This window comes from Bombus fervidus, chromosome 8, assembly GCF_041682495.2.
Source record: "Bombus fervidus isolate BK054 chromosome 8, iyBomFerv1, whole genome shotgun sequence".
In the NCBI taxonomy this organism is placed as follows: Eukaryota; Metazoa; Arthropoda; class Insecta; order Hymenoptera; family Apidae; genus Bombus; species Bombus fervidus.
Window position 1 is genome coordinate 9,829,290 of NC_091524.1, and position 27,791 is coordinate 9,857,080.

The 27,791-nt window shown below is 40.3% G+C and overlaps 1 protein-coding gene across 3 annotated transcripts in view; it reads right to left on the bottom strand.

Moving 5' to 3' along the window:
* Positions 1–83: 83 nt before the first annotated feature.
* Ci (transcriptional activator cubitus interruptus) overlaps positions 84–27,791 on the bottom strand; it is a 146,700-nt gene continuing 118,992 nt past the window's right edge. For all 3 annotated transcript variants that reach the window (XM_072008633.1, XM_072008634.1, XM_072008635.1), the window contains exons 2-12: positions 24,048–24,316; positions 23,063–23,152; positions 17,856–18,053; positions 9,637–9,905; positions 5,755–6,009; positions 5,251–5,415; positions 5,004–5,168; positions 4,330–4,752; positions 3,567–4,103; positions 3,196–3,453; positions 84–2,963 (exon numbers count right to left, since the gene is read on the bottom strand). In XM_072008633.1, the coding sequence (XP_071864734.1) occupies positions 1,497–2,963; positions 3,196–3,453; positions 3,567–4,103; positions 4,330–4,752; positions 5,004–5,168; positions 5,251–5,415; positions 5,755–6,009; positions 9,637–9,905; positions 17,856–18,053; positions 23,063–23,152; positions 24,048–24,316 (4,096 nt within the window). In that variant the 3' untranslated portion in view covers positions 84–1,496. The remainder of the gene's footprint in view (positions 2,964–3,195; positions 3,454–3,566; positions 4,104–4,329; positions 4,753–5,003; positions 5,169–5,250; positions 5,416–5,754; positions 6,010–9,636; positions 9,906–17,855; positions 18,054–23,062; positions 23,153–24,047; positions 24,317–27,791) is intronic.

Consider the following 27,791-nt stretch of genomic DNA (forward strand, 5'->3'; position numbering starts at 1 on the left):
ATTCTTTTCTAAATATTAAATTTATCAAACCAGTAATACATCAGAGACAGGTAAAATTATTAGAAGTACTTCTGACGAGAATATTTCGTTGATGGGATCGATATGATTTATTTTAAAATAATTAACAATTCTCAGGATGTAAAACTCTTGTCATGCTCCTTCCATTCACATATTTGAATCACTACGCTATATGTATACGATAAGATATGTATAATATTCACAAGACTCCTCGCCCTTCGTAGATATAATAAAATTCGTACAAAATCGTTTGTATAACAAAAGGAAAGAAGAAAAAGAAAACAGCTCTAGGTACGCTAAGTTTTCAACTGTTCAACGTACTATTTAATTTCTCGATCGACACGACGATGAAAGGCACTCGACGATGATACATTTTATAAAATTAGAGGGATTCTATTATGATCGTTTTGGTCGATCAAAAGACCAAATATATATAATCTAGAAATGTTTCTTCAGTTGCCTTGCGCTTCTTTTTTTTACAATGATTCTTATGAAAGACACACGCATATAACCACTCGTTCGTCCATCAGTACACACATTCGACACATTTTTACGAAATGATTGTCTAATTGTATCATGCACGTTGGCCATGAGCATTGATTAATAATCTCTTACATTATCTACACATCGTTATATCCTAGTATTGGCTGTCTATTTTTTCATCTCGATCGATTAATCTCATTAGCAGGTCGCATTATCGCATAGAAAATGTATTTTTATAAAGTCACCATGTACGTTGTTTATCATTCGCCGTTAACGTTAAGAAGATAAAACTACGATGACACGATAAGAATGGTATGTTGGCACGCTTTGAAAAGACTGGTCGTACAAAAATACGGTTACAAGGATGTTCTTAAAAAGTATCTCGCAATCTCTGACGCGGTGTCGATATTCACACGCGTAAAATTTTGTGCGACAAACAGAAGCTCGATCCAACGGAGATCTCGCGCGTAAGCGTAGTGCTTTGATAATCCTATAAATTTCGCTTGACAGAATTTTGGACGTTAAACATCATAAATACAATCCTCCAAAAATAATAAATTACTCCGTGATTCCATTTAGCTTAGCTCTGTAAGGCACCCCGAGGTTCCGTCAATTTTTATACAAAATACATACTATAGTCTATAAACAACGCAGCGTAGTAGAAAACATATTTGAACTCTCTCGTAATACGTATCACTTCAATTGCGAACGTTTCTTAATCACCGAGAACGTCATCCATCTTTCGAGGTCACGATCTACAATTCTAATTAACAATTAATTTAGATGATCTTCGACTGGGCTCTTAACAATTACGAAATGCGCTAGTTTTTACACAAAGAATAAGAAAAAGCTTTCGGTCTTTATCAAAAATACAAACAGTTCCATCTCGATGGATTGTTTTTCGTTCCAATATTCATATTAAACGATAGTATCAAAAAAGGTTACGATAGAAAATATATATCTATATTTATATATTCATATCGCGATTACGATATTCACTGAATCATCTGTAAGTATCTGTTCTCCTCGAGCAACGAACTCAGAGACGAAGTCATGTCGTTGACCACCATATTGGCACTTGATGGCAATGGCTGTGGCAGCGACATGGGGTGAGTAGAACTAGAGACATTTGTTTCGTGGGTCTGTGCGTTTCCAGACCAGTTTCTGCACTGTTGCACGTACTCCAGTGTCCTTCTGTACGAATCTTGTCTCATTCCTTGAGGAGGCTTCATAGGAGATCCTTGTTGAGACTGACTGATGTCTCTGCATTGAATCTCTGGCATAGTAGCACCGGTTTGCTCGTGGTAACATTGATCTCCACCGTAACCCCATTGACAGTTACAATTGTACTGTTGATGATTTGGAGGATTGGTTCGAGCACAATTGTGTGTACAAGTATGTTGCTGCTGTTGTATCCTGCAATTAGTCTGCTGACCAGTGCACAACTGTGGAGACGTCCTCTTCGGTAAAGCAGAATCGTTCACTGATCTATGACCACCATTGGGATGAGCGCAATTGGTCATTTGCAGGCAAGGTGTATTTTGCTGTGGTGTTTGCTGTTGACAGCCCTGGAGACTGGTTATGTTGGTGATCGGTTTGGCCTGGTTGTTGATGTTCAGCTGAGAACAGTGTGGCGACATCTGAGCACATTGGTTGGGCACTGTGCTCTGCTGAACAGGGTGAATATTTGACACCTGGCCATTAGGTGTCACCATTGGCCTGGTACATTGATTGGCTACTTGACCACACTGTGGATTAGCATGGCTCATAGTTGTCTGATTAGATATAGCTGGCTGTTGAGTGCAATGAGGTGACAATTGTGGACAATTGCCAGCTGAGCGCATCTGCACGCACTGTTGTTGGTTCATAGAGCTGTGATTCGGTGGAGCACAAACGGGGTTTGTGTGGTGGTTCACTTGACTGGTTGGATTTCCGGTACAGTTCGCGTTCATTTGTGCCTGACAGTTGTAACTAGGGTAGTAGCCATGGTGCATGTGGTTTTGTGGACAGTTCCTAGTTAACTGAGCAGAATTTTGAGGAAGATTTTGAGGAGGATGCTGAGGCGCTAGGGCACCAGCTGCTGGTGAAGTTAGAGGCTGATCGCTGATGTGACTGGGAGCGTAGTGAGATCCTGGTGACATGACTTGACCCGCTGCTGGACTGAGCACTTGCCCGCCGTTAGGTTGAGATGGATAAGTGGGTGGAGGACAGTATTGTGAATTAGGTTGAGGGGGTCTAGAGCTAGGACATTGGTTGTAAGGAGATGGAGAGGTATTCTGATAATTCGTGCATGTTGGTTGAGCTGGTTGTGGTGGCGGGTAGCAGGTTTGTTGGTGAGACTGGTTGTAGTTGCAAGTAGGCTGCATTTGACGTTGGTAGTGCAAGGGATTTGTGCAAATTGGGGACTGGCAAATTGGTAAAGGACTGCTGCGGCAATTCACCTGAGTTCCTCCTGCTTGAACCTGAGGAAAGAAAAAATAGATTAGTAAATTCATTGATTCGTTAGTTTATAAGAAATTGTTTATCGTTATAAGTTGTTTCCCCTAAAATTCAATTCGAAAGTATTTCTGGAATAAAATCGCTACATGTTTCATGATACAGTTGTTCCAACACGATCTTCCAATTCATTGAAGCTTAAGCGAACGCTGCTTTATAGAACTGACTACGTATAAGATGCTTTAAGAAAACACTTACTTGGTTCAAGTACTGCATCATCTCATCAGGAATGACCAGCTTATTCTCTACCATTTCACCTTCTCCAACCTCATCCAGAATGACTTCCTGATTAGGATGATGTTCTGGAAGTTGAGCAGATCTTGGTCTGGGTGGTACAGGCGGTGAATTTCTTTGGGTCTGGTGACCCCTGGTGGGTTCTGACATGCGACGATCACCGGATGGTTGCGTACAATGGCCGCTTGGACCGTTCCAATCTCCTGGCATACCCTGGATACCCTAAGTTTATCGTTACGTTACATTAAGTGTTCCACGCGCATTATTAATTAAAAAAAAAAAAATAAAAAAAAATAAACATAATAAGAAAAGAGAAAAAATATTTATCTACCAACCTGAAGAGACATATTTTGCGTCTGAACGACAAGATTGCTCGTCGAGTAAGGTCCTTGAAGGTGACTCGGTGGGTTCATTCTACCGGAAGTGGTACTCATTTGACTGCTTCTTCGTGATGTTCCTGGACTGATGGGATCGTAGAAGCTTCCAGGTCCAGTTTGACCCATTCTGACAGCGCTGACCCCGCTAGCCTGGCTGCTTCTTCTACTACCAAAGTCCGTGGACTTCATGCTACCGTAATAGGTGCTCACAGTACTGTTGCTGTCCCTTCGTGGCTCGTTGAGAGGTTGCAACCTGAGTTGCAGGTCAGAAAGACTCGTTTGGCGGGCGGGACCGCCACCCTCCATCTTCAGGTCAGTGATCCTCCTGTTCAGGTCGCCGATGTTACCCTGAGGACCCATACCACGTGTTCCCCTCATACCGGACACGCTTACTGGCAAGCTCGGCATGCCCTTTGCGTTCAGTCTGCCTTTCAGACGATTCCTCGAAGCAGGAGCAGGAGGTTGTTGCTGCTGCTGCGATTCCATTCCGCCAACCTATTGGATTAATCAAAAATTGATCATTTTAGATTGAGTAATTTAGATTTGTTATTGCAAACTTAGAACGAAAATGTAGCTTATCGTTGTTATTAAAATCGTCTTCTACATATTTTGCGTCTCTGTCTATTATGATAATCAAATATTTCCCATTTATGATTTACAATTATACAACCGTCTTATATTATCAGGAATATTGCTAAGCTCAAAGAAGTATACAACTCACCATGGCACGTAGAGCAACTGGCAGATCAGCGATATCCAAGTCATCGGGTTCCTCGTTCCAAGGTTCCTCAGCCAAGGCAACGCCATCGCTAGTCAATGCACTGACACCAGCAACTTCGTCATTGCAACCACCAACTAATGGACTACCTTGTTGCTGCATCATACTAGGTGGACTATTCGCTTCACTTTCAGATTTCACACTCGGACTTGACAAACTAGGTGTCTTCGGATGGAGATCTTCGCTTCTGCTAGGACTATGACCACCTGCACCAGCTTCGTCACTGCCTCCGCCATCTCCACCGCCTCCTTTGTGCTTCTTATTGGCGTAGAATTCCGCGCCGTGCACAGTTTTTACGTGTTTTCTCAGAGACGATGGATCGGTGTACCTTTTCGTGCAACCTGGCGCCTTGCAAACGTATGGTTTCTGGAAATCACGGTGTTAAAGATTATGGTATGAGCACAAAGATCATGCATTTAAATTTTGAAAATACAATTTAGGAAATTTGATTTTGGTGTACATTTAACTTTAAAAATTGTCGACTTAAGTCTTAATTGGTATAGTTAGTTAAAATAATTTAAATTAGAAAGTGCTTAATTTTGGAGTATTTAATCTTAACTTCTATAATTAAGTATCATGCCAATTAAGAGGGGGTTGATTTTATATTTAATAATTACCTCGTTGGAATGAGTCCTGTTTTGGTGTTTCGCGCGATCGCTAGCATTACTAAATGCCTTGCTGCAACCAGGATATTCACAAGTATATGGTTTTTCTCCGGTATGGGACCTCAGATGCGTCTTCAAGTTCTCCAGACGCGAATATGCTTTGAAACATCCCTCGAACTGTAATTACACAAATTATAGCACAAATATAAATATTTAACTAGTACGTTGCGAATCTTCGTTCGAAGTTTCATGTACTCACAGTACACTTATGAGGTTTTTCACCGGTGTGCCTTCTCATGTGTACCACCAACATGTATTGAGCCTTAAATGGCTTTTCCTCCCTCGAGCACTCTTCCCAACCACAGACGAAGCTCTTCTTGTTCGCATGTATATGATCATTGTTGATGTGTTTCACAAGATCATCCTGTAAGTGATAAAAATGTAAAGTATTAATTTTAAGAACTAAAATATAGAACTACTAAATTAACTTTTAGATTGATTCTTCTACTAAGTAGATTAACACACTAGGACACGCTAACATACTATTATATAACGTTAAGTTGTACCTATATATATTGCGTCTCCTCTTTTCGTTTATGTAATAAATATAAAAACAAGACGAATTTATGTTACAAGCTTGCAATCACATTGGATTAGAATAACGATAGGAATAAAAGCAAAATTACACGAAGATTTAGAAACTTGTATATATTAAGAAGCTAATTAAATTTTACAATTCGAAAAGCGTTATTAAAATTCTTACCTGAGTAGGAAACTCAAGACCACAGTCTCTCCAGTGACAGTTCGTTTCGATAAAATCTCCAGGTTCATCTCGAAGATCTTCGCTAGGGCTAAGTCCTTGAGGATGAGTAGGTGGTGCTGTGGTCGTGGTAGCGTTCGTCGTCGTCGTCGCAGGCTCCCTTTTTACCTTCGTAGAAGCTCTCCTCGAAGACGTGTCCGCCTCGGCTGTCACCGACCTGGTCGACGATTCTGACGCTTTTCTGCAGGACTCCGTGCTCTGCGAACCAATCCCTCTCAATTACGTATCTGTAGCGGGCACATGGGTCATAGAACGATTCGAATCGAGAGTGACTCATATTGTTGTTTTGCCTCAGGATATCAACGCCGTTTTGATGCACGAGATTTAAAGGTAAACAAACTCCGGACAAAAAAATATCGCCGTTATGTGTAATCGTTAATCGGAATCGAATTCAAAGTTTCCGGTACTCTCCCACCAATATAAATGGACGAACATACTCTCTTTAGGACAATCATTGTAGTGAATCTAGCAAGTCTAGCAAGCGAATAGCATTGAAGGAGCGACGATTACGACGTAATATACTGACTCTGTACTTGTAGCTAGAGTGATTTTAATATAACTGACTATCACAATTATATCACGCGTCTCTTCATTAGCCGAACCAACACGTTTAATACCTCATATACACTTAAAAGAATTGCTATAATTCCTTGTTAACCCAGACTAATTAAATTTCCCTCGATTTTATCCGACATTAAACACACGTTCCTGGACTTCAACTGGACGTCACATCGACGTTAATGGAAATAACAGATCGCACGAAACGTTCACTGTAATTTCTTACGTCACGCAGTTAAAAAAAAGATTAATAACGCGCCGCGTATCGAACTCCAATTTACATCGAGTGTGAAGCGATTATCATTCCAGGTGATTTAAAGTTGGTAGCAAGTACGGAGGATATTGGAGAACGGATAGTTGCTAATTCGATCGCCGCAGGAATTCTGAAGGTTCGTATCGGCGATCTTTGACACTAGGCCAGCGATTTTCTGAAACAAACAGCGGCGTTCGGGGTACCACAGAAGGAAGCTCGCCTCGTGACACACGATCTGCACGCGATCTCGCAATTATCGCGTACCGTATAGCCCTGCACTCGGCCGATCGATCGTTCCTTGCCCTCGTAAACCGATGGTTGCCTGCTTCTGTGTTATGATACAGACGTAGTTCGACATAACTCCGCCCACATTCTCGTTTCTACCTTGCGATAAATTGCAACTGAAATGGAGATGCTAGTTCCAAGGGTTTGAGGATTGAACAACGACTGAATACAGTTGTTTGAGCAGTTTGATCAGCTATGGAGGAATTTTGAAAATTTCTTAGACGTTCGATGATAGCTAACTCGGAACGTTGGAGAAAAATGGTAAGGTCATTTTTGACGATATCGCAGTGCGATTATGTTTTGAGTACAACTGCTGGCGATTGGAATTTAATTTTGGTTAATTGTTGGTTTTAATCTTCTCAGTGTTCAGAAGCAAGAATATAATATAATCAAATTAATAAATAAATATTTTACAACTATAAGATATAAATAAAGGAATTCCGAATTATGAGAAAATTCTCTGAAAATTTTACCTATAAATAGAGTTTCCAACAATTATAGGAAGCGAAACAGTTCCTGTAATCGAATATGAATTTGTAAATGCTGGAAAAAATTAAACGAATGTTTGACAATATTTCGTAATTTTGCAAATAACGAAAACGTTGGTTTAACATTTCTATCTCTGATAAAATATAAAGCTGAGAGGTAGAAGATCTTTATTTTTTATTCGATTCTAGCAACGGTTATCAAATTCTGGAAGCTTTCACGACTTAGGTTAATGGAAAAGTAACGAATAGATGAAAGTAGTTTCAAGGCCTGGGAAGATATTAGGCAAACGTTCCCTAAGAAGAAACTTTTAGCACTTCTGGTTGCCGAGAAAGATATAGAAGGTAGATAAAGATTATTAACACTTTCAAGGCGCTTACGACGGTATAGCGCCATATTGCTTGATCGTGCGTCGAGAAACGCGTGAATGGTTTACTGGAACTTCCTTCAATTAAGTTGTCTGATCGTGAAATTTATCGTACACTACAACATCGTCGAATACCATAAACCGTACGTATTTATAATACTCGTTAAACAGTAGCAGTGGTAGCGAGTATTAAACTAATAATCTTGAATCTATAAAGCTACTATAAAAAGGGAAAAAGTTAGACAAGAAAATTGGAGAAGAAATTAGAAAGTAGGAAGAAAATTTTTCAATTCTACAATGCTATATAAAGTGACTTACAAAGACACAAAGCAATACTAACATAAAATAGAAAATAGAAAATTCTCAGTTTTGGGTGGTATATAGAATTTACAAACCATGTTCAAAAAAATGTTCACAGTCCCTGCAATATGCAAAAGTACACAAAATATCCGAGAGTAAAGTACTTTTTTACGATACTCGATAGGTAAAACAAATTTTTCTCTAAATTCAATATAAAAATGCAGAAAAATCCGCCGTCTATGTATCAGCTGATATTAGCATAGAGACGTTACGACGACCGGAATTAACGTTGCAGGAATCGAGGCGATCTACCGAGATCGCCGTACGAATAAGTAACCTCTCGATTACGACGTGCCTATAAATCCATCGATCACTTCCCTGTGGGAAAGATCGTGCACGAGTACAGCGTACTATGGAACGATGCGAGAAACGCGAGTCGATGCAATCAGGCACGGGAACTTTACAGCGTGCGGACACGCGGCGAGTCGTGTCGCTGGCAGAGAAAATGAAAACGCCGCCGCGGATGTAAATAAATCAGAGCAAACAGGAGAAACAGAAAGCCGGCTAGAAACATAGAAACGAAGAGCTTTAGAGAAACCGCTGGTGAATAGAAACGAGAGGTTTAACAAAGAGAGTAAGGGCTAGGGTATACGAAGAGCGCGTTTAACAACGACGCAAACGTAGAACGTAGGAGTGGAGAAGAAGCTAAAGAAGAGAAGGAAGAAGATAAAAGACGATGGTCAGGTGGACGGGGGTGGAATCTGGCGAAATAATGTGCGCGAGATTGCTTGTAACCCGAGGACCATGCGAGGGTAACCCAATCTTTTTCTCTTTCTCCCCCTTTGCTCCTTGCGTGCCACGAGGATGAAGCTGAGAAGTCTTCTGAAAACCTTCCAGAGACTGTGAACGGTGTGCACGGTACTTGGTTAGTAGGAGGAAAAACATAGAAGACTGAGGGAACGATTACTTATTGCTTATTCCAGATGAATCGATGACGAGCTATCGAGCATACGTCCATGCCTGACTGCCACTAACAATCGAACAGGCATCTGTAATTCTGCGATATGCAGCGCTGTACTAAGTGATATGTTTGCTAGAATTGTGTATTGCGTGAGACGAGAGCATGACGAAAGATCCACCAGATATTGTTTTTACATATTCATTGAATCGATGTTTCATGTATAAGGCATAGACTGGTACAAGTATAGGTAGCTACTTCATTATTTCCAGCTCGATATTTCTTTCAAGGTATTCAAACGATCGAAAGGTTATATTTTATTCGAGAATCAAGTGTATTAGCTTGTTTGAAATTCCTCTTCAGGAATACTATTTTACATTACCAGAGATATTTTTTTTTTATTAGATATTTAATACTAACAGTTTGTGTAAATAATATAATTTTCAAGCTTGGACAAAATATCTATGCATATGTACCTTTCATGAACTAATCGCGTGGTTTAACGTCGGATTTTATCTTAAAATGCAAAATGATATTAACATAGATTAAAATCTATGTCATTGACTAAGGGTGAAGAGTTGGTTAATATTGGAAATTATGAAAAATGTCCACGCTTACCTCGGTTTTTGGCGGCAATCCTCCTCCATGTGGTCCGAGGGTTGCTGAGGCCGTGGAATGAGGTGGCACACCGGGGTATAATTGCGAATGCGGCGATAATCCGTGGGCATGGGGGTGTGGATGAGGTGGTGGTGGAGGTGGTGCAGGGGGTTGTAAGGGGTGAGCATGGGGTAGAAGAGCTGCGGCAGCTGCGCTCCTTAAAAGATGCGCCTGAAGTTGCTGCAGGTGTGGCGCCATTCCTGGGTGCATTCCCAAAGCTGGGCTCATTGCTGTAACAGAAAACGATAAGAGAAATTAATAAATAACAGTGAACAATTTTATTTTAAAACGTTTAAAACAAGCGTCTAATAGAAAAATGGCACGACCATGTGCAATGCATCACTAAGTAGACTGCACGTTTATATCCTTGTGAATATGACTAAAGGAATGAAATCTAAGCATAAATTTGTTTTGCCCTTTGAATATTTTAACGAACACTCCGCTTTAGAAATTTTGTATATTTTAGCATATTCTTACACGCTTACCCCTTAACAGCTATAATGGGGTTGTAAAATACATCAAATCCGTTCTCGTGTAACGTAGCTACTGTCTGAGTAATTTTCCGAATCTCTTAACCGTATCTTATAAATACAAATTAAAATTTGTTATCCAAAGCTTTCTCTGTATCTCGGAACTTTACTAGAAAATTATTCCATTGCAACGCCTTACGTGACAGTCGAATTTCCTATAAATGCATAAACATTTCTACTCTAAAGATGCATTTGCTAAATGGTACAGCGATACTGGAAGAATGCAGCAACGCGTTATCGCTCATCTAATCGTAATTACTTCAAGCACAATCCGCAAACTTCATTCTAAAGCAAAAACGCGGTTAACGAACGCCGATAGTCGATTGGTGCAACCCACCATCTATCCGGTGTTTTATAAACGTCTTTCCTAAGTACGCGTTTATCGAGACGTGTATCGTGTCGTTCCTTTTTCCTCGTGTAGAAGAGAAAGAACGAGAAATAACGCAGCCTACACGATCACCGGTACACACAATCTTATGGTCTCGTAAGAGAGGCTCGTAGCATTGAAATGCAAGCTTGGCCTACGTGCCGGAAGTCCGGCGTGGCGTGCCCCGACTGTCAAGAGAATGGACGCGGTCCGATTTCGATCTCTATCGATTATCCCCGGTGTATCGCCACCCTCGTCCACTGAATTCGCGTTAACTATTTAACCAACGTAGTGACAGCGACGCTGCTCGTTATCGCCTGATGAAATCAGCGACCAAACGTACGAATAATTCGCTGTTACACCGACAGTTTTTTCCTGTTTCGTTTGTAACGGTATCGGCTTTCGGCTTTCTACAACCGCCAACTGGATTTCCTCGCAATTAATTATCGAGAAAGCGCGCTCGTTGGATCGGGCATGCTGCCAGGATGTGTAAGTTTGATACGGAAATACATTGTAGATGTACGTTGCGGAGTTCCGATTATATTCCACTCGTTAATTGGGAGTAACGAGTTAAATCATTTGGATTATCGATGGTTTTCGTGTTGTGTAATTTATTTAATTGAGGATGCTTTATCAACCGCAGCAGAGTCTTTGTCGATCGAAGTAAATAAAATTGGGTTAATTGAAAATCGGTCTCTAGAAGATTCGATTAAAATATCAGCTGGTTAGTAAGATTTAATTGGCTAGATTTTATTGTTCGAATTTTGTTTCGAGATTATTATAAACCATCGCTACGGACCTATTTATCGGCTGTTGCTTGTTACAAAACTCTACTCTCCTTGAGATTCTTGGATTCTATGAAACACGTATCGATTTTTAATTATTCCCATATGTGTATATCGAATAAATAAATTTTCACTGCGGCAAATCACATAGCTACATCATTGCAAAATCAATCAAACAACGACATTGCATTGTTTATCCGCGCAGAGATTCAACCGTCCGTCATACTACAATCTTAGTTGTCATCTGGTTTGTACATGGTACGACCGATATCGATATTGTCAAATTTTAAGTTTGCTTATATAGCATAATTGGGTTGAGACACGATTTAATCGGTAGCTGGTTGCACGATGAAATATTAGCGATACTCACGGTTGGCAGCGAGTTCGCTCAATAAATTGCCACGGCTAAATTAACCAACGTTCGATATGGCGATGTCGGTGCGTTACGTGACGAGCCTTACAAGATCACGCTTCCTCCTAATCGAAGTCTCGATTGACAGGCTCCCTGTCACTGCTCTATAAATTAAACCTCACGATCATTTATGTATGATCGACGTATACCAAACAGGAGCTACTTTCGATGTTTGAACGATGGATCGTGACCAATTTTCACAAAACAAATTCGCTCTTTCGAAACTACATTAGATGCAATGTAGCTGCGACTAAAAATATCTTCCGCTTGTAAATAGTTGCTAATAATCTTTATACTTTATTACGTACATTTCTTACGTACGAATAGTCTTATTTATTACGATAGTCTTTTCAACTCGGTGTTTCAGCAACGAATCGTAATCATTTTCTGAGAAACGAAGCTGTTCTTTCGATTACACGTAGATATAATCTAACGTTGATAAAAATGCTTTTTACTTGTAAATTTGTGAGTACTTGGTTAATAAATCATATAATTCTGCGATATTCAGCTCGATTTATTACAACAGTTAATTCGACTCGGTTTTTTTTAATAACGAATCGTGACTTTTTTTCCGCAGATGATCTTGCGTGGTTTTTCGATTATAAATAATAGATACAATTCGTAAATTCGTGAATATTTGATCAATGATACTCACGTCTTCGCGCTATTCGCGTGAATAATCTCGTTTATTACGACGTTACTAATTTTGCTATAATATCAGGCTAGGAAACTTACGTAAGCGTACAGAAACCGCTTGAAATCGTCTCGAATCTATTGCAGCACGGTTAGAATCACCTTTTAAGTCTTTCTGCACAGAATCACGTCACCGATTAGCAGTCAATCGTCGATGTCACGGAGCACCATCGACGGTGCCATCGCGGACGCGCGCCAAAGCGCTTAGGCGACCGGTCACGCCCATGCGTGTCTACGATTCTAGGCGGTGTGCTTCATAAAAGCGAGCACGTTGCCTTAACACGGACGCCTAACGATTTTACGATGACTCGTTTTAAAATAACGACGAATATTCGCCATGTTTTTTAATCGACGACGTTAATCGAATAAGATTTTTCGAGATAGTTTTCAGAAACGCTGATCGGTGGCCATTTCTCGTGAAACGAAGCAGTTTACCGACAAAACTCGAGTTTGGTGTATCATTTAGTAATTACGCGACGTTTCCGAAGCTTGTAATGACCGGCGAAGACGGGCAGAAACGGGATTTAAAATATTTCTCTGCATCCTAAATTAATCACTGGTTCCTGCCATAAAGTACGTGGAATTGGTAACGCAAACAGCTGCGTCAATTGATTATTATCTTTCCAAGAATTTCTTCTCATTTTTCTGACTTCTTTTTTTATCGGAAGATTAACATTACGTCAACAACATGATTATTAGAGTGAAAGAAAAGAAACAAAAAGGAGAAAGGAAAGGGTTGTTATTACGTTACCTACGTCATTGATTATATTTGCTCTTTTAATCAATTTCAATAACTCACGAATTTGATCGCTTTCCACGTGATCTTTAACCTATATAGGTTATAGAGATTCAAGGAATAATCGTTTCTTTATTCCCAAGTTATTTTCCTCGCCCTATCTTATTCTCAACGTTCTACGAGAAATTAATATCAGTTATTTCGATTATGAGAAAAAATTCTACCTTATGAATTATTAATATCGATGACTAGCACAATGATATGAAATTCAAGATCGACTTGCTGAAAACAGATACATTTATCATTTAGTTAATTACTAATTTATTGAAATACAATGTTATATACGCGCAACATCAAGCGTGAGAGAGTTAATTATAAAATAGATGAAGATTAGGTGATCCGTACAAAGAGATACATTTATTATGTTTCCAGGAATTTTTAATACCAATCTGCAGAAAATATAAACAAGTAACGGCTGTAGATCCTTTCTAAGTTTCAATCAATAAGCAAAATTGCAAGATCGCAAAAGACAAGAAGAAAATCACTTGCCATATTGCAAGCAGAGTTTATGTCTCATTCTTAGGGTGAAGAAGCACGTAAGAATAGTTACGTTTTACGCGTGAGACTGTAAAATGTTTGTCGGGTTGTATTTCTCTCGGTGCATTGATCGTTCGTCGCGATTCCAATGAACATAAAACCGAAGGAACGCACGGGGCGCACGCCTACGATGCTTTATTTAAGAACACTATAATTTCGTGGAATCGACTGTACATCGTCGTGGTAACCGGTTGTCTAGTCGTATACCGAACGATAATCGCTTAATCACCGGCGATATTCTGTGTGTGCGACGCCGACCATCACCTATGAAAAATTTCATAAAACACTCTGTCTCTTAGATGAAAACTGGCGTTGGAAAATCTCGAATTTACGGTCGGTTGCATTGTGATTCAGGTATTGCTACTTTAGACACAACCAGGTAGCGATTTATTAATCGTTTATACTTTTATTCCAGTCCTTTAATTTTCTTGTACCTTTTTCGTCTTTTTATCAGAATCCGATTCTTATTTTAGATCAGCATCTCAGTACCTGATGTTCAAATGAAAGAAGTTTAATGTTTTTAGGTGAACGTTGATGTGAAATCATACGCTGTACTTTCTACATTATACGTTTTACATTTTATATTATTCCAAGAATCTATGATTGCATTTATCTTTTCATTCTACTAATTCCTTTCAAACTTGGTAAAATAAAAAAGTATTAAACCAATTGTAAGCTCTGATGTTACAATGCTACCATGAAGGAAAGAACCATTGACAGCACAAAATCATTACACGTACAATTCTATGAATGGCAATTAGTTCTTCGTAAATTCAGTCAAAAAATACATACACTTTAAAATATAAAATACAATACACATATTTTTATCTAAAAGAAGCCGCCATCTTTTGAACATCGTAATCAGTGCCACGAAACGTATTACAATCTCCCTCTTACAATTCCCAAATGGATATCAAGAGACCTATAATGACTTAAACACGGGTCTCCCGACTCATCGACTCCGCGAAAAAATTCCGAGTAAACGATAATGCTTCGAATTCCCTGTTTCATTCCTTCTACTCGTCGACTATTCTACACATATATGTACGCGCGTTATTTCTGGCCGCAGAAATGTACGTTTACAAAAGAACGTCTGTAAGGAAAAAGGGAGGAATCTTTGATCGGTAGCGTACGATGGCGACATTAACGAGCGGGTAACATCCCGCGGAGCATCGTACAACGCCAAGCTGACAAACGACCGGCGATCGCGCGTCACTTGAATTTTAATCCGTTAATTACTTCATTTAATCGCAAATTACCGGCTGCTCTTAACTCGCGAGCAAGGAGGTCCGGGGTCCGATTTGTGGGACGCGCCGCGGTTGCAACCGGCCTTATAATGGCTTCATGCGCACCGCCACTTTAATTCGATGCCCCTTTATCCCCCTTGCCGCCTCCCTTCCGCACGCCCTTAAACGTCAGGACCTGATCCTTACGAGGACGAGGCCTTCCACGTTAACGCTACCACCAATGACTTTATTCGTTTCGTATGGGTCCGGTAATTATGGTAATTCGGGACGGCCAGAGACCCGGTTTTCCTGAGAAACCGACGATCCAATGTTTTACGACGAATGTTGAATCGCTTCCACGCGATCAGCAAATGATATACGCCCGGATTATGCTACCTCTGTAATATCCAGCCGATTCCGTGAGAATCGTTACTCGATTAAAGTAAGGGTATAGATGAAGTACATTTATGATCTGTTCCGAGATTGGATCAACTGTTGGGAATTCTGAAATTGAATCTTGAGAAATGTTCTTTACAGGCTTTTTCGTGGTTTATTAATAAGGTGCAATTTCGAAACGTTTCGAGAAAAGTAAATAATCTCAGATTCGATCGATGGATAAATTCAGATTAATTTATATTGTTCAACGCATTTATCTTTTGCTGAAGAAAGTATATATTTCTATTTAGTCGCCGACGAGAAGGTAGCGTCAATTGACGTTTAACGCAACTGGCAATAAGCTACACTTTCGACTAACCTGCTATGTGCGGGAATACTGGCATGGGAGAGGATTAAAGTTGTTCGAAAGTAGATTATCGATATAAAATGATTTATTGAAATTTTAATTTCGATATTCACAATTGACTGACGGATATGAAATTCTTCGGTTGACAAATGATGATTCTTCGATAGACAAAACGATAACTGACTCTTCGATAGACGAACGCTAATTAATTTACTCGATAACCGAACGGTAAATATTCTCATACTAACTTCTCTGAGTCGTTGCATTTATATCCGTCGGAGATGAAAAACGTCGGGCTCCTTCTTTTGAAGATGTTTGGGAAGATCCCCAACGTTTGTTCAACTGCCGACTTTGTTTGCAATTTGAATTATCTTAATATCGTTATAAAGACATAATATAAAAACATAGTTAGATGAGTTTTCGCAAGTCCAACGCATTTATTTTTTGCTGAAGAAATATATGTCGTTAAAAAATATTTCAAGCAAACGTTGTTAGATGCTGTACGACTGCAACCAACTGGACGATTCGATTTAGAACTAGGGTTTCGTCTCTAGGATTCGAACGATTAGTCTACCGTTTAATTCAATTCAATAGTAAAAAATAAATCGATATATGGATCATTTCCAAAGAAACCAGTTAGGTAGCTTTTTACTACTGCACCTCGCCCTGTACGAATGCGATATCTGTCCGAAGGAATAATTATAAACCAACGTTTATACGATCATCAGAAAAACTTGTTCACCGAAATATTTTACTCTGACGTTACTTAAACAGGCATAATCGCCGATCGCGGTGAAAAATAGCCAAATTCTGCGATATGACTCCATCACAGCCATCACGCGATAAATCATCTAAATCTTTCTGTAATTATCTCGAAAGAACATTTCTCACCGAAAAGTCTTTTACTCTGACGTAAATTAAACACCCTTGATCACCGGTCAAGCGGCTTAAAATCGGCAAATACTCAAATAAAGGAACCAAGTGGAGCGTGTGTAAAAGTGTGACTCGTTTACGACGGTCGATTGCTTGGTTCCGTCCCGTGGCGTGGGCAATAACTCGGAAAATACGGCTGTCACGCGGTAGTCGCGCATTAACGACCGCGCTGCCCGGCTACACGTGTAATTACATGCGTATAATTCACGTGTCGTGTATAGCCTCGCGAAAACGTTTATGGCCGCGTCGAGGTCCGATCGGTGGACGATGAAGCGGCGCGAGCGCGTCGGCAATTACGAGCGATCAATCAACGTGGACCAACAGTGGAAATACATCGGATAAACACTCGGTGACTTACGTTTTCGGGTTCGTGTCCAGCGCGGGTGATCTCTTAATTGCGACTTTCCCCGCCTCTCGCGAATCAGCCGCTTATTTATCCCGCCATGTAAATCGGCCGTAACAGTTATCCCCTCCTCTTTCGCAACATCCATCCACGAGAAGAGAATAATTAGGCACAGGTGTTTCACGCGAGTCCACGACACGCCAAAATTTACAACCGAGAGATGAATAATCGGCCTGTACCTGCCCGGCCAATTATTCAAAAATTATTCAAAAATTGCCGAGCAATTTGAGTCGTTCAAATCGAATGTCTTTAGAGTCGGTATAAATATGCATACAGGGTGTCCCCGCAGCATCGGAGAACCACTTCGGCGATGGAAAAAATTAAACTAATTGAGCTAAACAGACCTCGATATTCGACGTTTTACCTCGTATTCTAATTCTGCCCAATCCTGTTTAATCCACACACCCAGTCAATGATAAAACATTGTCAGTATTGTGTTCGTATACATGCAGTAATTTAGAACAGATCTTGTAGAAGTATGCAGATTTAATTTGTTAAAGAAGAAATTAATACAACTCGAAAATAAGCATATGTTTATACGAGTCATTTTATATTGTTTCCACGTGCCGATATGGTTCCCCGATGCCGAGGGACACCCTGTATAGCGAATACTTGTAAGAGTGTTTGAAAGGGGAGCGATTCTCTTACTGGAGCGAAGACAACGTGTAATTAATTACGCGGTAAATCTTGCCTGGGGAATAATTCAATAAGTTTGACATGTATGGTAATAATGATATTAGATAAATGATCGCTTACCAGCGGAAAGATGACCGTAGCTGCCGCTCGCGCTGCTGCTCCGAGATCCGTTCACGATGGAGGCCAAGCTGTTCGGGCTGAATCGGATCATGCTGTCGATGTCGAAACGATCCGAGTACGGGGAACTGCTCAACGCCCGCTTCCGGCTCGCTCTGATCGCGGACGCCCTTGGGCTTCCTAACCTCGACGAGGCTGACACTGAAAATGCCACGTTTTTCATGTTGGTTGTCTGCTTTTCAAGTCGAGAATTAAGCGTAATCTTTAACTGATCTGCACTGTGTGTCTTTTATACCGAGACTTGCATTTAATCTTTAACCAGCATTTCTTACTATAGATGATTTAAAATAGTTTAGATTACATTTCAGTATCATGATCATTCTGTAAAGGATATGCATTATGATCGGAAGTTGATCGACTGTGTTTTCTCCAAAGAATATGTAAGTCACGCGTTGACGACCCAAGCGAAGTTTCAGCTTTGAATTTTTCCGAAAAGAATCTCTTCCGAAAAGAAAAGATATTTCATACATTCGACTGCAGGAATGGTCGGATGAAAGAATTTCTTCAGATATTCCAAAAGAGTAAAATATATCTGTTTATGTAGTGTGAAACAATACGTTTGTCTATAGACTTCTTTCTATAGAAAGTCGATTCAAATTTGACGGCAAATGCGATTAAACTACACGAAGTACAACATACAAGTTAATACGAGAAATTCTTTATTTTATGAAGCACCTATGGTCAAACGTCAAAGCCAGCGAAATTCCACGCGAAAATCGTGGCAAGATATCACAAGCTCGTCGCCTGACCGAGCATTAAAGTCTCCGAGTCTCGACGTTGTTCCCTAGAACGTCTCGCTTTCCTGACAACGTAAATATCTCGAGTAAAAATGCGATGTTGAAATATCGACGCGGGAAGGTATCGAGGAATCGATTTGTAACGCGGATTCAAGCAGAAGGCTGTGCGAATTTCCATGCAAACTCAGCGAGACGTTGCCGCAGAACCAGTTCAATTAAGCGCTACGAATTCTTGCGGCTCGTACTACCGGAGGAATATTCCGTGGCGTGGATTTTAAAAGTCTTGCCTTTCGGTGCGCGCGCTCGTAACCAGGTAGATATCCACAACTGGCCAGAGAAGGTGAAGGAGAAGTCGAGGAACGATGGAAAAGGAGAACGAGAGGAGCGAGCAGGAAGGCGGATTCTGCGGCCAGAACGTTTTAGCGGCGATTTGCCTGCGACCGCAGGCCAACGACGTAATATACAAACCACTTTCTTAAGCTCGTGGTGGCGGCTCGCTTGTATGGAGCATCGTTGGTTATATGGTGGCGGTTCTTCGCTTCCTCGCCTGGCTTCTTCTCTGCTTCTTCTTCTTTTTTCAATCGCTGCGCCGCCACTCTTCTTCAATCGCTAATTCTGCTTCTTATCATTTTCATTCGAGTTCCAGTTTTTTTTTCCTCTTTGTGTTCTTGTCCTCTTTTATAACTCGAGGCTTTCTTCGCTTTCACTCTTTCAAACTTTTTCTACATCTTCCTAACCTCGATTTTTACTATTGTCCAGAAATTTCTTCTAATTTTTGTAGTCTGGCGTTCCTTTCATTTCAAGCGTTCTTCTTTTATGGTTCTTACTGAATTGTATATCATAGACTTGCCGAAAAATTCTTTAAACTTCCCGACTTTACACTCTTTCGATAAACTCTTTTCTTTCGTTCTTTCTATGCTCCTCTATTAATTTCCTCTTTATTCGACGCACATTTCTTCTTTGATTCGAGGCTTGGCAAATCTATGTCGCTTCAACATCTTTTCTGATTCTTCGAGATTAATTCCAACGATTTCTCCAATTTATATCCTTCTTCTCCATCCATCTTTATATATCCCTTCACCCGCACCTTCTTCATTTATCAAATTTTTTTCCCCAAATCGCAGCATTCTGTTTCCCTCGTCGATTTCTCTTTGCTTCTACTCTCCTCCGCTCCGACTGCCTCCGCCGGTTCCTCGAGCTTCTCTCTATCTCCTCGTGTCGCCTCGCACGAGCAACGCGATACACAGGACCGACCACGAGGAGGCTCGAAGCAGCTCTTTCTCCTCGGTTTCCACTCGGTTGATCGCTCGTTCGCGCACAACGGGTATAGAATTACTCGCGGTTGGAGCTCCTCGCCTCTCGCGAACACGCTCTTTTATCCCCTCGCCCGGTTATTAATTCGAGCACTGATCAAATTTACGATGGTCAACGAGCGAACCGAACGAATGAAAAGGGTGAGGAAGAAAGAGGGAAAATGGAAGAGAAGAAGATGCAATGTCGTGCGGTTTTTCCGCATGAGCTGGAACGTTTAAGGTTCCTCGATGGTCTCGTGGCTTTATCGAGGTCGTTCGGCCTCCTTTCCTCGGTTACCCGTGCCTTGTCCTTCTTTTCAACTTGTTCTCAGTCCACCAAGACGGTAAATTTCGTTTTTGCACGATTTAGCTACTGGCCACTTGTGCAGTTTTTATAATTTGTACCTGAGGCGATGTCAACTTCGATTGCTCTGTATAAGACTCAGTGTAGCCTCCGATCTATCAAATTTTGTTATATATTTTTCATTATTCATTCGTAATTGAGTTCTTCTAAGGCATAAGTTGATTCCTTGCAACAGACTCGCGCGTATGTCAAGGTAAAATAGCGGTTAAGGTTCAATTAATTTAAGAACAATTAAAATAGTTCTTTTGGGAGCTGCCAGCTGTTTGGAAGCTCCTATGAGGGCAATTAGCTTCGTGGATTATTGACACCAACTTCAGTTATCGCGTTTACAAATAACGTGAACAAAGATTTTGAAATATATTTTCTCTGGTAAATGAACGCGAAAGAAAGAAGAAAAAACGAAGACTGATTCCTTCCTGTCATTATCGTTTAAGGCGTTTAAATTTCTATGATTTTACATCTAAGAAGCGAGTACTTTTTATTGGACGGTTGTCTCTAATTTCATTGACAATTTCTATTCATTTCTGTTCATCGGGAGAAACATACGACTTATAAATATTCGCTTCGTGATTCAACCGTTACAAAGAATTTTTATATTCATTTACAATTTACAAGTCACGTAACGTTATTGAAGATAAGCCAATCGGCCGAAAGCCCACGCAAAAATATCCCCTTAACATCGACGTGATTTTTCGATGCACTTTTTCCACAGAGACAGAGGACGAACCGATCGCCTTATCTGTCTTAAAAGGGGGTTGGAGAAGCTTCGAGCTCTTTAATGAATATGCGAACGATTCTCGCCGATCCCCCTCGTCCCGAGACGAACGTCCTCGTGACCCACGACCCTCTGGACTCTACACGTTCCGTACGTTCCATCCCCTGGCCCCTCTACACCCCTCGCGAGGCTAACATGGGATTGAGACATGTAAATTGGTGCAATCGGCCACTCCGATCGACGCGGCTCGTCCGACGCTGCCTCGGCGCACGCTACAACGCTACAGGTCGCTTCAAATCACCAAATCATAGTGACTTTTACCATCAGAAAGAAGAATTTGGTGTGATGAAAATGAAATGGCGCCTATTCGATTTGACGTAGGTTTACATTGATTTTTATTGAAATCTTCAAAAGAATTGTACAAGACTTTAGTAAGTTGAAATACATATTGTGAATGTACAATGAGAATATGTCGTAGAATGAATTAGTATCTTTTGCGCGATAGAAATCGTTATAGTGGATTTGTAAAAAAAAAGCGATGGTTTTTAATAAATAATTAAAGTCTGGTTTGATGGCACACGATTAATTTTAGAACTGGCACTTTTTAATCTGCGCTTCGATGCAAATAGTTTTAATCGTGACATACTGTGACGAAACTTAGTAACAAGTACTGAGTATACTTCTGTTCCAATAATAATTCATATTAATTTCGTGAAAAAGCACCAGCATGGTTTCGGTAATCCCAAAAGTTCGGACTCTTTACAGAGATTACTCTCTCATTTTCAAAGGTTTACTACTTTCAATCTTAAACTTTCGTCGTTTCGTTTCGCTATTTAACAGTATAATATCTATGTGTTTATTAATATTTCCTAGGTTTAAATTAAACTAAAATACCAAGCAAGATAAAATACCAAGCAAGATAAAATACCAAGCAAGCGAGAAGAATTCCATAAACATCTTTACGCTTCGTGTCCCGGTTTCTCGATATTCAAATAAATCGAATTAAGAATTTCGTCACGAACTTAACGGCGTGGCGAATTCGGTAAAAGAAGAATTCGGCAGAGGACGAAAAGGGAGAAGAGAAACAGGGGAAGAACGAAGCAGAGGAAGAAGAAACGTGAGACAACCTGTAGGGTAGGCGCTAAGGTGTTAATGAGGTCGTGTCGCTCCGAGTCGATTCAATTATGCGGCGGTGGCGACTAACGAGGCCCCGTTTACCCTTTCAGTCGTCTTTTAGCCTCTCGGCCTCTTAACCGGTCGATCTCCTACCTGCTGCTAGTGCTGCTACACCTACGGCTAGCCGCCGCGTACCGTGCATCAGGATCTTTCATTAGATTCACTTGTCGTCCTCGAACCAGTCGACGAAAAAGTTTCTCGTTTCGTTCGTCGAATCGACATGCTTCGAGATTTTTAACCCGTTCAAATCGGCCTTGGTTCTTCACTCTTTCGACTATCTCGCGTTTGTGCTACATTACAAATTCTTCCACGATTTTATTCTTGGTAATTATCGTTAGTTCGTTAACTAATTCCAAATTTCGTTCAACTATTATGAGTTTCTTAATTATAGTATCTTTTTTATTCTAATCACTGTCAAACCTATATCAAATTTAAATCTAACCTAATTCAAAGCTAATTTAAAACTGGTTCAAAGCCAACCCTTATCATTCTTGGTTCCTTTTCAGAATTATTAGAATTTAGAATTCCTTAGATATTAGGAATTCTATTGCGGTATCTTCTTTTCTAGCGATTGTCATTAACATCTGGTATCATCGATGGTAAAGGATCATCTTGAAATCAAATTATACCAGATTGATAAATTTACAAAATCCTATACAGAAGCGATCGAACATTTAAGCTTGACACGTCGAGAGAAATTTTCGATGCTCGGAGACTAAAAAGCGGTGTCAGGTATCAACGATCTTGTCGATTTTGTCGCGTTGGATTAATCTCGTTAATCAGATACCGTGTTCCGATCTTTAATAATTTTTAAAGGCAGCTTTGATTTACTATGATGTTTCATTAACATAAGATTCACAACTTACCGTCGATGGAGAAAGGGAATTCTGAAGAAGCGAGGGTGCTCGCTGGTCCTGCGGCGTGCAGAAGGTACTCGGGCCCCAAACCACCCAGTCCTTGAAAAATTATAAAGAAGAAAAGAAAAAAAGGCGATTAGACAGTAGAAAAAACAAGATTTCATTCGACTATTTTTAAATAGGAAATAATACTATCCCGTATCGCGTGGCACGTCTAACGGAATCAAAGGCCTCGATCCTCAAAGACATTCTTCCGGCGGAAATGCGGGCTCTTTACAACTTCCCTGCGTTTAATACCACGGATGGTGCACTCTACTTCCTTAATTACGTTTATCGAGAAAAAAGAAGCAACAGCGAAAGTGGGAGATTGAAATAAGATCGATAGGATATCCGAACGTTAACTTGAAGGATTTACTATGCAAAATGAACGTCGCCTGTGGTTCAGGATAAAAATACAGACTCGAGTCGTTGGTTTTTGATATCTGTTAAACTCAACAAAAATAGATACGGTCTTCATAGCGATTTTAATTAGACTTTTCTTCTAATTTACATCTCTCTTCTGTTCTATCCTAGCTATTTTTATATTCTACAAGCACAGGTACATTTTACTGTATACACTGGTCAAAAAATTAATTTACACCCACCCGATGCGTCTACGCACTTTTCTAAATGACCGTTTTTAAAATTAATCTTCGTCACCGTTTTCATTCGTTTGATTTTTCCAAGAAAACTCTTCGCAGTATCAATCTTATAATTCTCTTCATCAGTATGCGTTATCCTACCGTATTTATCTTGATTATCCAATTTCTCTAGAAACTTAAGAAATTTCCCACCTATTATCGCAACAATAGGAATAACGTTCATTGTTAGTAGGTAGGATGTTCGATGGCGAATAAATTTCAAGCACTGGATGGGGACGTGATCGAAATTAGGCGACGTCCCCGGTCGCTATCGTTCTAATTATCTCGGAACAAGTACAAGCCAAGGTAATTACCGTGTAACGAGGCGTTGGGACTGTGCGTGGAGGCCTGGAGCTGGTGGTAAAGGTGGTCCATGTAGTTGAGCCGGTAGGCGGGATGCAGGGCCGTATGCTCCGAGAGGGGGTGACTTCTGCGGAGGAAATCACCGCCGGAAGTCCCGTTGCCGGCTGCCCCGCCACCTCCGCCCCCACTGCCACCGCCACCGCCGCCACTAGCACCGCTGCTTGCTCCGCCACCGCCACCGGTGGCTGCACTGCCGATCGCCGTCGTGCTGCTGGACAATCTGAAACAATTAATCCTTCTGTCAATTTGTGTTTCAACCTTACACGGTGTATACTTTCCTGTAGATTATAAAATGCATAATCGAAACTGTGTGATTCAATGTTTTTTCAAATATTTACTTTTTGCATGATCGAACTGATAAGATATTAGTATGAAATTTTACAAATTACGAGCTGTCAGTGTTTATAAATGCCTATACGTACTAGCAACGAGTTTAGCAATAAAACGAATGGAATCTCGCAATGTGTTTAAGTAGCATAATCACGTAATCGGTAGAAATAACGTTAGAGAGGTTTGACCCACGCGGAATCAAGCTGACCAACATCATCGAGAATAATTAACATTTGATCTCCAAACGATGAAATATTAACCAAACGCTTGAACAAAATAAGAAGATAGTTACGAAACGGAATTATCAATTTATATTGTTCAGTGACTCGTTAGATATTCCAAAACTTTGATTCTCCCACGGAAACTAAAGTCTAAAGCTTTAGAAGTGAAAAAGAGGGCATCGCAAATTCTAATTATTCCAGAGAACAGCTATAAACTTCCTCAGAAACGCCCTTAAATCTACGAAATCACCGCGACGTCTGTCAAACCTCGGAGAGGTCCTCGCTTAAAGAAACAAAGAAGCCTTCTGGAAACAGAGACGCAATTCAGCCAGCAGATTAATCATCCCGAAAGGACAATGCAAAGAGAGGAAACGGTCGTTTAACGAATGAAATTACGCCACGCTCGAAGCCGCCACAAATGGCGCGTGTCTCTTCGTCAAACATTCTATTTTTGCCGACGTCGACGCTGAAGAGAACAGGTGTCTTCTAGCAAGGTCGAGCTTGTTTCCCGTCGTGTTCCCGAAAGCGATTCGACGATTTTTCCTTTTTACTCGGTGTCTTACCAGAAGACAAAGGTGTGTCTCGAGGTACCCGGCAACAAGAAAAAGCCATCCAAGAATCGCGAGCACGCTGTGCCACGCGCTCTGCTTTCGACCCTGAACTATGGACCGTTCGTCACGCACGGAATATCGGGAAATGACGCGTGTCTCGTGTCATCGGTGCTGTTTGTCTTTGAAAACTGTCGCCGGTCTTGCCAGTCTGTTTGCGAATTTTTCAACATTTTATTTTCATCTATTTTCCGTTGATGAATTGACGATTATAATGTATCCATAATTGTTAACGATCAATTTGTTTATTTAACGGTTTATCTAATTGTACTTAGCAATGTTATTAAATTTGATTATCTTAAAGAACTTCCTCTATTATAAGTTCTGGAGAAAATCAATCCGTTCTTTTTTGTATTTACGAAAAAGATTTGTAAATGTTTCCGAAGCATTGACGAATATATTTAGAAAATTCTAACAGAAAAGTCGTATGCTTGCCTTGTAAAAGATAGGAGGCAAGTAGAATCTTTAATCTTCGTTTTGAATGAGAAGCCAAAGGACGTTTAAAACCCATCCATCAAGGGAAGAATCGTGCAAAGCAATTCTCCATTTACAACTGAACCTAAATAATTCTTCATCCCCTAAAACTTCCCAAGACGACTATTTCCAAGGAAATGTGACGCGTCGAATAATATTCGTTCGCAAAAAGGAGCAAGAACACCTCGGATGGCTTTACACGACTGTGATCCAAAAACGAGAACGCCCCTTTATGTTACTTATTCTAGTCGAGATACGAAAAACAACAAAGGGTGCAGAGAATCGTCTGATCCTCGCGGAATAGAGCGGCTCGCGTTTTGACTGACGGCCATTCGCCACGCTCGAATCATCAGGAAATGGCGCGTGTCTCGTACCTTCAAAGATGTTCCCTCAGCCGTTTAGTCGTTAGTGCCTCTTTACGAGCACCTCTCTCCTCTCGAGGATCCGAGAATTCTTCGTGGAATCGCAAAGAACGTCAGGTGGCCTGAGATCTTTATTGGAAATGCAGCGAGAGGACCTCGCGCGTCCATCGAGGCGAGAGCCTTCGTGTAACTTACTGCCAAGGTCGTGCACCCGAGGAATTTCCTTGGAATTCCATAGAGAATTTTCGATGGGACGAGGAAAGTCATTTGTAAGTTATTAAAATTGTTCTGCCAAATTATTAAACAAATTATAACCTGTAGCATCCGGGAGGTTAATATTTTATTATTCTTTCTTTCTTTCTTTTTCCAGTTTTTATTCGTCGCATCGACAACACGGCCATTAGCGACGGTTTTGCTTGCGTCTAAACCTCGTTCCATATGTCTGTCGAGTTGATAAATTTCACGAGGTTTTCTCTGCTCTGTTCCGAATTGAATAATTTCTTGAGTTCTTGGAATCTGTTGCGTGCTTCGGTTAGTTTTGTGCATAATATTTTACTGCTGTTCTTAACGTTAGATTCCGGTATAAAGATATGGAAGAAATTAAAATATTATACAAAATTGACATCACAGAATTGATGAAACTATCATCGAACTTCCCATAAAAGAAACTTTGTGGTAGCGAAAACTGTACAAATTTCAGATTTATTTTGTCCGCAGATTTTCTAACAAATACTCGGCCAACAGCTGACAGAAATGACTACATTAATTTCCATATGGTAAAGGCAGCTATCGTGGAGACAGAAGTGAAGACATTTAAAGGATCGTAGAAGTCAGAGTAGTTCGTTAAAATCACAGATCGGTATTTCACCATCTGCTTTTAAATTAGTTTGTTTGACTGTTTCCTGCATTCCGGTACGTGTTTTATCGTAGAAATTCTTGATGTTTACGTCCACCCTTCTTTCGGCCATAAATTTTTATCCCGGCAACGTATGCTTCGGGAACTAGACGCGTTCCTACTGCCCGTGTCAACAGGAACAACTTTATGGCGTGTTCATTATACCATGAGAAAATTAGGGAACGAAATTCTGTAGTTCAGCTAGTTTCTTGTTTCCATTCGTTACAAACTTCGTCTTAGGTATTTTTTAAAACGTCTTTCTATGGTACTACATTTATATTAAAATCGTCACCCATTAATTTCAAAATTATTCTACGAATTAAATTAATCAAAATTAAAATAGATCTTCATGCGAAAATCAAGGAGATTTCTGCAAAGACGACTCGAAACAAAATGATAAACTGAACATGTATAACATTGGAAGTTTCAATCCTACCTTTTAATAGTAATTGCGTTTAAATTGGAAATTATACTGGGTCTTAAAGAACCTTCTCTTTATATTTACAAAATAACGAAAAATTTCGTAATTCGACTATTTGACTGAAAAATACACCGCAGATCTATAAGCTTCCTTGCCAAAAAACAAAAAAATTCTTCTCGATGATTCATTAATTCAATGTCTATCCTATGAATTGAATTAATCAAAACTAAAGCGGATTTCTATGCCAAAATTGTTTTACCTCTCGTTAATTGGATTTTCATTCTCCGCTGTGTTACGAGGAATGAGAAAATGACGTCGCGTGAAAAGCAGCAGGCGCGAAGATGGAACCACGGGAAATAGAGACAGCAATTGGCGCGTGTCATA